The 12,550-nt window shown below is 32.0% G+C and overlaps 1 protein-coding gene across 2 annotated transcripts in view; it reads left to right on the forward strand.

The window, feature by feature from the left end:
• LOC126740428 (flotillin-2) overlaps positions 1-12,550 on the forward strand; it is a 512,088-nt gene that overhangs the window by 492,736 nt on the left and 6,802 nt on the right. For both annotated transcript variants that reach the window (XM_050446453.1, XM_050446454.1), the window contains 3 exons: positions 7,006-7,125; positions 7,311-7,525; positions 7,587-7,770. In XM_050446453.1, coding sequence (XP_050302410.1) covers positions 7,006-7,125; positions 7,311-7,525; positions 7,587-7,770 — 519 coding nt within the window. The remainder of the gene's footprint in view (positions 1-7,005; positions 7,126-7,310; positions 7,526-7,586; positions 7,771-12,550) is intronic.

Raw genomic sequence — 12,550 nt, forward strand, 5'->3', positions numbered from 1 at the left:
TGTTAGTGTGAGTCAGTGTGTGGCTTTTGTATTTAGAACTCCACAGTGTTTTTTGGATTGACAATTGATTGCAGACTCAAATTTCAGGAACACATAATTAAAGTGTGCAGTAGGGTGTCATCAGGTTGCTATGCCCTTAGAATAATTTCTAAGAACTTAGATGTTTACATTGCAAAAAATGCTTATCTTGCCCTTGTGGTCAAGTCACATGTTCGCCATGCGATTTGTTTCTGGGGATCATGTGCCAACTATCTTTTTAATACAGTATTTGTTTTGCAAAAAAGAGCAATTAGAGCCCTTTGTGAAATGAGGTTGTCGGCATCTTTTTGTGCAATAGAATCTTGACTCTTTGTTATATACTTGAAACAATAATTATGGTATCCAAAAAGCACCAGCAGCAAATTGTAGGAGGCAGTTTGTTTGGAACGCGTCTTACATACACCCTTCGGTTGTACATTCCACATTCAGAGCAACTGAGAAGTTGTTTTATTTACATGGGTAAGAAAATTTTCAATCACCTTCCTCTTCATATAAGAAAACTTAACTCTTATATTAGATTTAAAAATTTAAAAACCGCTTAAAAAGATTGTTACTTACTAAGGCATATTATACATTAGACGAGTTTTTTAATGATGCTTTGTCCTTACCAGATATGTATGTGTGCTTTGAAGAAATTATTGTAATTCTATTTGCTTTCTGATATCTATTAGTCCTAAGTTTTACTGACCTATATTTAATAAGGCTTTGGCAATAACTCTGTTTGGGACAATAAAGCTATTTTTTGAGTTTGATATTCTGATACTCTTGCATCATTTTTAGACACAAAGGTATTTGATTGCGTCACATAAACCATCCACTTAAAAAAAAAACTAAAAAGCTATATTTCTATAATTTTCAAGATGACGCCATTCAGCTTCTCGACCAGTATCTCTCTGATCGAGATCAATAAGTCCATTCTAACCGATGCAATTCCAAACAACAATTTTTGAAGTTCAGAATTCCAAATGGAGCGGTATTAGACCCTACGTTGTTTTTCATTTTTATAAATAACCTACTCTTTTTATTCTTAAGGTGAAGAAGTCAATACTATCAATAGAAGTCAAATCTTAATTCCAAAACTTCAGAAAAAATCTATTTTAATTATTTTTACCAAATTGCACATGTTTAATCAATTCAAAACCTGAAGTATTAACTTCACAACAATAAGATTGTACATCATTCCTTGACTGAATATGGAATGGCTAAATTTCTGGGCGTATATTTGGATGTTGGATTAACCGGGGAACAACACCTTGTATATCTCTCAACAAAACTATCTTGACAACCATTTTAAGAGAGGCACTTACGACATATTACTGCAACTTCCATTCTATTTTATCTTATTCTATTATTGGCCGAAGTCATTCGTATCATATTGAAAAGGCATTTGGCCACCAAAGAAAATGCATCCGTATAGTCTGTCGGAATTCCTTTATAAATCTTAAGATACTAACCTTACCCTGTGTATATATTATGCAGTATTTGTTGAATGTTAAACAAAATCTCAATCTATACAACTCTCATCAAGATTTTCATGCGTCTTGTCGACTTTAAGTAGATTAGTAACTTTAGCAATATTTTAAACTTTGAGTAGGAAGTGTACTTTGAAAAGAATAAAAAATTGTTGAAAGCTGGACCTTTTTCCTGGACAATTTCTCATGGCAGTACTATTTCAAGTAACAGTTGTGCTTTGTTATATTTTGAATTCTTCTTTGCGCCGAATCACAATCTGATTCGGAACTACAATGCTGTAAATAAGATTGAATGGATTGGCTCTTCTAAATATCAATTATGATATTGAGGTAACTTCAGAAGAAGTGATGAAAAGATTTTCTAAAATGGGCAGACATCGCTTCAATTGTAACGTATAATATTTCTGTTAATATGCATAAAATAAAACATTGTTTTTCAATGACACATTATTACCAATAAATGCATTTCATTTCTTGATTTCTCTGATATATGCAGTCGGAGTTGCCAAATTGTGTATATGTTCTATAATAAATGAAATTATTACGCTAAAGCTCAACGTAAGTAATAAGAAAAAACAAACACGTTTAAAAAGTGTATCCTATATAAGAAGGGAAGACACGGAAGACATCTAAATCTATGTGCCAAAATGATAGCAGTGTTTATTCACATTATAATAGGCAACGGGTTTCACTATTTGTACACAAGCTACTACATATTTTAATATTCATAATAAAGTTAGGTTATTGAAAAGAAGAAACGAGCTCAGATAATAATAGATTAAACCTCAGCTCCTAGGTATATAAAAAAATCTATTATACCTCAAGTAAATTATTGTATTTAAAACTTATCGAACTTAAATTAAATTAAGTATAACGAAAGGTATCATTAATTCAGCAGAGCACTCAGCAATGAAACCAAATTGCTGATTTAATAATGAACCATGAAAATCAGGTGTAAGGAGCTTATAAACAAATCCTTCTAACATATTTGGGATGGTACTAAGAATATTTATTGATTTATAGTTGTTGACTTGTGAGTTGTCACTTTTTAAAATTGGTGTTATAAAACATGTCTTCCAGTAGCCAGAAAATTCACCAGAGTTCAAGGATAAGTTGAAAATTATAAAAAGAAGGGTGACTAATAGACTGCACTTTTTAAGGAAAACTGGTGAAAGATCATTTGGTCCAGGGCCCTTGCTCACATCCAGGCTGAATAATTTAGTGCATATATTGCAAATTTATATTTTTAAATTCGATATATGAATAATAATAAAAGATAAAACATAAGGGATAATAAACGGTTTTTGGCTATACATTTCGGAAAATAATCCGGAAACAAGTAATGGCCTCACCTGTAGAACCTGTAGTGGGCTTATATAGGCGCTTTTTACTTTGATTTGACTTATTCTGTCAATAACTTAATTTTTATTATGATTTCTATTTGAAAGAGAGCAAGTTTGAGAGTAATTAATTATAATTGATTGTCCGACCTTCTACTACTGTAATAGAAACTCTTTGTAATTAAAAATTATTTTCTAATTTTTAGTTTGATTACTATTATTTATTATCTTGTTGAAAGAATGTCATATTACCTGGATACTTTCAAAGGCGGCGGCATGTCACATCTTTTAAATACGTTCTTTTAAATATCATATACATCTTTTAAATACGGTATAAATAAAATAAATCTATTTTCTTCTTCTTTTCAATTTTTGAGCGTGTGAGATGGTATTTTCTAAATTGATTTTTGCTATGAGTGACGGAATACCCAATAAAATAAGTAACTCATTATGAATTCGTTACAACAATACAGATTTTACTTAAGCCCTATAGCGACAAAATATATTCAGTTAAAAAATTGCCTTAAAAAATATAACTAACAGGAAAAAAGTTAAAGTACTTATTATAATCATCATAAATAAGAAAAATGTATAAAATGAACCTATTGTTACGTAATAATAATCTTAAAGTAAACTGTCATAAATCAATTACAAATTTAGTTAAACTGGCAGTCATTTGCCAAAAGTGTAAATTACAAAAATTAATTTTAAAAACTGACACAGCCACACGTAATAATTGGCTTATATGACAAAAACGATTCCTGTAAAATTTTTTAACGTCATAATAGGCCCTTGCAACAAACAACCTTTTAATCCCTCTTTTAAACTTTTTTGGTCATAAACTGATAAAAGATTCAAGAGTTGACGTCCGTTACAAACAAAGAGTCAAGTACCTGGGTTATTCGGGGCTCTAGCAATGGTAATTTATAGTTTTTTTTAATATTTAGTAGTGTAAGTGGACAAATAAATTTCTTTTCGGACATTTAAATTTCTAATCAGTCTAGACACATACGTAAAAAAGTCTAGACATGATATTACTTGAGTTGGTATACAATTTAAAATTCAGTAATTTAAAATATTTTTAAAAGCTAATAAATTTCTAATATTTGTTATTTTGATCCTATCTGTTAATTTTGCAAATAGGTGAGTAAAGTAAAATGCACGTTTTCTTTGCAATCTCAATTGCTACCTGTGCATAAATTCTATATGCAGCAAAATAATTATTATAGCCTGTAATGGGTGCACTACTTATGTTATTTCTGCTTTATTAATAATTTATATGCATAAAGTCGCCGTACGTCAAAAAGTCTACTTTCACTGTAGTTTCTAGAACTTATTAGTTGGGTATAACTTGTTCTGATTTAACAATAATTTAAAAAATAATTTGTGAGTATTTTACATTGCAGGGTTTATACAGGGTGTCAATTTGAAAAGGTACCACCCTCTATATTTCTGTCCCTGTATAAAGTTTAAAAATTTCCAAACGTCAAATTTATTTTTAAGGGGGACATTTTTTAGGTTAGTTTACAATCAAATTGCAGCAATCCTCTGGCGGGGGCGGTCATAACCTCTGGAATCTTAAATGGAAAGGGGGGTATTTAAAGATACCTTTTTAAAAACAAGTATTTAATCTTTTTGGTAATACTTTATAAGTAATAACTTGTAATGAGATAGATTGTAATGAGAACATAAAAAAGTAAAAAAAGGTAACTCTTTAATTTATAAAATGTTCAAAATGTAGTCCATTCTTTTCCAAACAGTAATAAAGTCTGCTCTCGAACTCCTTTTTAACATCTTAAAAAACTTCTGCCTGGATTTGTCTACACGCCGCTGTGATTCTTCTTTTTAAATCTTCCAAATTGGTTGTGTTTTAAAAACTTGATTTTACATGCCCTCATAAAAAAAATCTAAAGGTGATAAATCGGGTGATCATGGTGGCCATTCAATTGCTTCCCGTCGACCAATCCATCTGCCAGGAAATCTATCATTTAACCACTCTCTAACCGGAAGAAAATAGTGTGGCTCCATCTTGTTGGAAGTCTATTAAATTTTCTTGCAAAATCATACTACTCGCTGTATAAGTTTGATTTTCTAAGCTAGATACTACTCGTATTAAGGGGTATATTGTGTCTTCCAGCAGATTAAGGTAGAGTTCACCGGTTAGATTTTTTTCAATAGATAATGGTCCTCTAATAGAATTTCCAATAATACCAGCCCAAAAAAATTCGCGGATTTTCATTACTCCGGTAGCGTCACAATTTTGTGTGTTGACATGTCAAAAAAAATGAACACTCATCAGTAAAGCAAATATTCTGTAAAATATTTTGGTTTTCATTTATAAAATTGTCATTATTTCACAAAACTCAATTCTTTTATCAAAATCGTTACCAAAGAGCTCTTGAAGAATTTGCATTTTATACGGGTGAAATTGACGTAACTTTAGTGCTTTTCTTACTGTTTCGTGAGACATTCCTACCTGGCGTGACACACTGCGATGTGATGTAGAGAACATTGCATTAAAGGTGCCTAAAACTTTCAGATGTGCAGCTTCACTTGAAACACGACGGTTACTTCCTTTTTTTGTTTGCAACCAAACCAGTTTCCATAAACTCCATAAAGCAATTAGTTTCAAAACATATTTATGATTGACTATTAGGATATCTTAAACACTGCTGCGATTCTTCTTGCACATCTTTAACTTTTCCCGTAAATAAAAATAATTTCCGTTCTTTGCTCAAGATTAAACACCATTTTTTTAAAAATACTTAAGAGCATACAACGCTCGACTTTTTTAAGTTTTTGACAACTTTTTAACTAATTTGTCAATCGTTACTAAAGTGATTACCACGCAAGTACTAGTTGAGGAAATCTATCATGTTTGCTTAATTTTGCGCAAACTTCTCAATTAAAAGGTCGGCTATGTGGTATTTTTGAAAAAGTAATGAAAAGATTTTTTAAATGAGGTATCACTCGACCCCCTTTTCCATTTAAGATTTTAGAGGTTATGTCCGCTCTTGCCAGAGGGCTTCTGCAATTTGATTGAAAACTAACGTAAAAAATGTCCCCTGAAAAATAAATTTGACGTGTTTTTGGAAAATTTTAAATTTTATACAGGGGCAGAAATATAGAGGGTGGTACCTTTTCAAATTGACACCTTGTGTATAAACTTCTCTAGCCCACCAATTCCTGAAGACATAACGCCCCGTTAATCGAAAATGTTTTCTTAATAAATCCTTCTGTAAAATAATATATACATCAAAATTCCCAAATGATTTCTAGGCCGATTAAAATATCAGCCAATGTACTCGTCAAATTGTTGCATCCTCAGCACACCGTGTAAATTTTCCACATAATCTGACAACTGACACTGTTATTAGAATACAAGAGAAATAGAATGGGTTTCAGAAGGTGGACCCTATAGTATTATACCACTTAAAACGCTGATTTGATAACGTTTCATATTACAAGACAGAGTGAATCCTCTTGCTCAAACCTGAAAGCAGTTTCTACTCTCGAATCCATGGATTTCGAGTTTTTGGAGTAATATTTCGAAACCTGCATAATCGAAATTTATAGATTGATACCGAAGTAGAGGATTTGTAAATCCTTGAATATCAGTTGCGTTTATATATAATAATATATTCTTTCATTACCTAAAGCATTGATTTGCCTTTTGTAAGTCTGTTTCATTTTTTGCAACTTTCCCTTACTTCCACCATTATACACTGAGACAACACTGGTAATCCTCAAACAGCAGGCCAATTCTTCGTTGTATCTTTTTTTTTAGATAAACTACTATCCCACTCTTAAGCCTTTTCACCATTTAGTTTGAGAATAATTTTTTTGTACGACTACTACGAAATATATGCATTCCGATAAAGCAATAACTTCATTCCGTAATCAGTGAGATAGTATTTCTTACTTTTCTTGTTTTGAAATGAGTACTTGTTCAATGAAGTTTCTAGAATTTCGCTTATATTCGTACCACACTCGTTATAGAATATCAACATCTTATTTTTGATCAACGTTACAATAAACATTTTTTTCGGATAAACTTATTGAGACACCCTGTATTTTTGATTAATTTCTTTTTGACTCCAACATTTCTTCTATTCTTATTTTGATTTTTTCGGCACATTTTCATATATTTTTAGGAAGCAGAATGTCAAAAATCGGCGATGGACATTAAGTATTCAACCGACACAAAAATCGAAGATAACGCCCGAATGTTCAAGCTGCAAAGTGCCAATTTCGATCAAGAAATTAATACGGCGGTAAGTAGCAAATACAAACAAAAACATAGAGATAGTAGTTCTGCTTAAGAGTTAAAGAATATCTTGTAGCCCATTGCCAGACTTTAGCCAATGCTTCAAATTTAATGTTAGCCCTTATCAGGCTTATGTTTTTACACACAACCACTGCCTCTACTTACCTATATCATATTTTGATCCCATTATAGAAAGCTCAAGCCCAATTGGCCTACGAACTCCAAGCAGCCAAAATCCGACAAAAAATCCGAAACGAAGAAATCCAAATTGAGGTAGTCGAGAGAAAGAAACAAATCGAGATCGAGACCCAGGAGGTACTCAGGAAGGAGAAAGAGCTGAACGCCACCGTGCGTCTACCAGCCGAAGCTGAAAGCTACAAGATGCAAATGTTGGCACAAGGAAAAGGGTGAGTTTACCACAAAATCCAATTATAAAAGATGATTTATATTAATTTTTTTTTATATTAGTACTCAAACCGTACAAAAAGCTCAGGCCGAAAGTGAACGAATCAAAATGATCGGTACAGCCGAAGCGTCTGCTATCGCTAGCATCGGTAAAGCTGATGCTGAAAGGATGAGAATGAAGGCTGCTGTCTATAAGCAATATGGTGACGCTGCTATTATGAATATTGTTTTGGAGGCTTTACCAAAGGTAAGACTAATACTAATTTTTTGTATACTTTTTTTATTATTACAATAACAAATCCAAGTCACAAGTGGAAAAAAATAGTTCTGTTCAATTTTAGAAAAAAATACATTGATTAAAAGTACCTGTTATAAAACACAAAAAATAATAAAAAAACAAATATTTTTCAATTAATTTATTGCTGCTAATTATTCCTTCACTAGAGACTGTTTCCTTCTTGCTTCATTTGCCAATATTTACTGGTACATAAAGGATTTGTTTTAACTCATCCGTTGAAGTCTGGACCTATTTCATTAATTTCCACTCTATCTAAGGTAGCGAGTTTTTTCAACCTCACTAAACAGTAATTTAATATATCATATAATATAATAATTCCCTAAATTAATGAAATTCTGCTCCAGCTATTTTCTGCAATCTGTCAAAAGCATTGGACTGTGTCACGGAATACTACTGTTGAAGCTTATTAAGTCTTCCAGTCATACCTCTCAGAGAAAACTCTTTAAAGAGAAAACTTGCTGAAGCTCTCACATATACGTGAGAGGGTGTTACAAAATTCGGTGCAAATATTTTAAGAGCGTATTATTGGAGTCAAAATAAGATTTTTTTTCCTATAAACATGTGTCCTAAAATTCAGCGCATTGACAGCGCAAATTGCTGGAAGAAAATAGATTATTTGGACCATTAACTATGGTTATGGGTTAAATCGTTTGAAATTTTGCGTTTTTTGAAAGTCTCCGTTTTTTTGGGCTCTCTTGACATTTTTCGTCCTAAAAATGGTATAAACCCAGATTTAGGACGGCTTATCATTATGATTGCCTATATCTTATGTTTCCGATTCTTAAAAATCTAGAACACCATTTAGTTAGCCATAAAAAAATCTAAAATGATCGTTTCTTGCATTTTTTCGATACAATTAATATGATTTGACAAAAATTAAAGCGGTCGCGGCCTACTCCATTTTTTCTAATTTGATAGTTTAATCCGGATTTATAATGCTCCCTTTTTGTTTACATGCGATTTTCACAAAAATGGTTAACTGTATCAAAAGAATGCAAAGGACAAAAATTTAGGACACTTTTTTCCTGGTTAACGGAGATGGTGTGGCTAGATTTTTAAATTTCTTATTGCAAACATAAGCCATCAGAAGGGTAAGCCCTCCTAAATCCTACCCTAAAATCGGATTTACACCATTTTTCGGACGCAAAATAAAAAGAGCAATCAGAAAACAGAGACTTGCAAATGTTCAAGACATTTGACGCATAACTGTAGTCACGGTTCCAAATAAACGATTTTCTTTAAGCAATTTGCGTGGGCTGTAGCTCTGAGAAGGCACATTTTGGTACACATGTTTATAGGAAAAAAAAGTCTTAGTTTGACTCCAACAATACTCTCTTAAAATATTTGCACCGAATTTTGTAACACCCTGTATATAGGTTGGAAACTAAAATTTGACTTATTTAAATAAAAACTAGCTTGTCTGTTATAGGGTAAATGTTACTGAAATGCTAATTTTTAGTACTGTATTCCATTCTGGGGTGTCTCTACCTAAAATCTTTTTTTAGGCCTTTTTTCATTTTTGGTCATTGTGCCTATATATATTTAATAAAAATAGACTCATTATATTGATTAGTATGTCTTATGAAAATGGTCTATCTTATTGATTTTTCAAATAATAAAACTTATCAGACAAGTAAGGAACATGTTCTGGGTCTGTCTATATGTATTTTTAGTTATTTAAATTAAATTATACCTTTATTATTTATACAAGTCTTTCAAGAAGATTTATGATTTGACTCTTTCTTGACTTTAAGCCATCATATTTCCTTCGTGCTGGTGTTCTTCTCCCATAAAATTTCAATTGGAGTACGGGCTTTAAAAGGTGATATTTGCTTTCGTTCCTCATAATAAGTCCGAGGTATGCAAGCTTTCTTCTCATGATGGTGTTCGTTACTTTCAAGTCTTGTCTTGTTGGTCACTGCCTTGTTAGTCACTGTACATCCATGATATTCTCAGCATCCTCTCGTAAACCCATATTTCGAAAGCTTCAAGTCCTTTGTGTTGCTTCAGTTAATGTCCATGACTCCGTCTCATGGAAAAAATCAAGAAAATATAGCATCGGAGAAGTCTGATTTTAATGTCGATGTCGAATTTGTTACTTTTAAATAGTTTAGACATTTGGTTGCAGGCTGATCTCCAGTGAGTGGTCTCAATTATCATTGATTATGGTTCCCAGATAGGTGGACTATGTTACTCTGTCTATTGGTTTATTTTTTATCATTAAGCCGTATCTTCCACCAGTATTTCTACTGATTACAAAGAATTTGGTTTTACTAACATTAATAATTCGAAGCCATAGCTACTGCTAAAACGTTATCAGTGAAAACCACAGTATCATCTGGGTACTGGATATTGTTCATTTGTTTTCCATTCAGCAAACTCCTATGTCGGTATTTTTAAAGTCCTCTGTTTTCCTCCAAGTAGAGATTAATCCATATTATCATATTAATTTTAATAGTAGGTGATTGATTCCAGTAACGTTTCGGTTGATTTTTTAGATCTTTATCATCCATTCCCATATTCATCAAGAGGTCTATCATCTTTTCGTGTTTTATTCTATCGAATGCCTTCTGGTAGTCTCACAGCTCATATCAGACTGATAACGATACTTATAGACGCTGAACAAAACTTGTAGACAAACTTCTACCCATGTCCTTCATAAATCTAAATTGTGTATGACACTTTTTCTTCACATATCCTATAGATTTTGTCGATGATTGATTTTGAAAAACAGCTTTAACATGTGACATAAGACTAATAATTGTTCTGTGGTCACCACACGCTTTAGCTCCCTATTTCTTTAGTAACATTATAAATTTCCCATTCTTTAGAATGTTTCCAGTAATGTGTTGGCTGACTGACTGGCATTTTTAATGCCAAGTATGTGATGGACTCATCGTCAAGAAGTCTGAGGAATTTGGAATGTACTCCATGCGGAACTGGCGCTTTTTTCTTTCCTCAGAGTATTAATGGCAGCTTTAACTTCCTCTCTCATGATATCTACATAGGTCCGCACTCAGCTTGATCTCTACCTGGTTTATATTTATCTCTTTCTGGTTCTATCTATTTCAGCTTATTTTATACTCAATCAGTAATTCTGCATTATTTACGAGTTTTTCCACATTTTTATTTTGATCTTCCTGTAACTTTTCTGTCTTTCCTATTTAAATTGAACTCATCGAATCTGCTTTGCTTTTATTTCTTCTCATTTCTCATCCAATTCCTTTTGTTTGGCCTCTCGAGTTGTCCTTTTTATGCTTTTGTATGTTGAAGAACTGTTTCCTTTTTCATTCTTTGGCATTGGTTGATGGTTCAACAAGTATCATTATTTGTTCTTCTATTAGTCTCCTCCGGAATCAGTTTGCCCTTGTCCTTGATGTCTACATGGTTCCTTACTGCATCGTTCTAAGATTATATTTTGGTTGTTTTGTTTTAAGTATAATCTTGAATTTTGTCCTATATTCTCCGAGTGTATTGTGGTTACCGATATACAGTACCCGGGTATGTTTTGATGCTTGTGAAGGTGAGTCTACATCTTCACTTTATTGAGGTAAAATCTATCTGGCTTTGGATGGTATGGTCTTGTCTTCTCCATTGTTTCTGGGAGTCCAGGTATTGTCGTATGTCTGGTAACTTATAGAAGGTGTTTATTATTACCAAGTTATGTTCGGACGCAAATGCACTGGTTTCCACTCTTATGTTTCAATGTGTTTCTCTTCTTTTCCTATGCTTATTTTGGCATTGAAGACACCCATTAAGATAAAGACTTCTTGTTTAGGGAGTTTCTTCGTAAGATCTTTAATCCGAGAGTAAAATTCTTCTACTTCCTCTTTACTGAGATTAGTAGGTGCATATATCTGTACTATGTTGGTATTCAATGGTGACATTAGTTGTTCCAGAATATTATATTCTATAACTGTCCATCTTACTTACTTCCATGATCTCTAATAATAGCCCTAAACTGTGTAGTGTACCACAACTACATAAAGACGTATTAGCCTTTTGGACTGAATCATATGAATGTGGTCAGGCCAAAAATAATGTTTTTGTCACTTAGAATGAAAACTAATACCGGAACTTATATATATATATTAATATTTTAAAAAATATATTATTATAATATATTTTTAATATTCACGGTGTCCCATGACTAACAATTTTTTTGAAAGTACTCCTTATTTTTTTTTAAATTATTAAGTATTGTAGCTATATTAAACAAATAATATCTTAAATATAACTATATTCATCTATCTGTTATTTCAAACATTTCATTCTATGTATAATGGCCCTATGTCTACATCTAACCGTTTTTGAGTAATTTTAGATTTGTCAAACTTCTCCAATGGACTGTATTAATATTTGGACCATAGAAAATAACAAAGACGTTGGCGGTTTTATATAGAAGGGGCAATGATAGGGGCGATGAGAATATTCTTAAAAGATAGATTTTAACAAAACTTAAGATTTTCAAGTTTTTTTTTAAATTAAAAAACATTTTATACAAGTTAATAACGAAAATACTTTTAAACAAAAATTGCCGATAATACTTGACCTCTTTTAAACGTATATACTACAAAAAGGTGTGGCAAGTTTCAATATCCTACTCTGTGAGTAGTAAGTAAAAAGTAAAATACAATTCTGAACTTTATTTCATGAAAGTAACTTTGCTAGAACTAGTTGTTTTAAGTTTCTTACTCATGACAGATTCTGAATTTACTATGAAATAAAC

This window comes from Anthonomus grandis, chromosome 9 (assembly GCF_022605725.1).
Source record: "Anthonomus grandis grandis chromosome 9, icAntGran1.3, whole genome shotgun sequence".
NCBI lineage: Eukaryota > Metazoa > Arthropoda > Insecta > Coleoptera > Curculionidae > Anthonomus > Anthonomus grandis.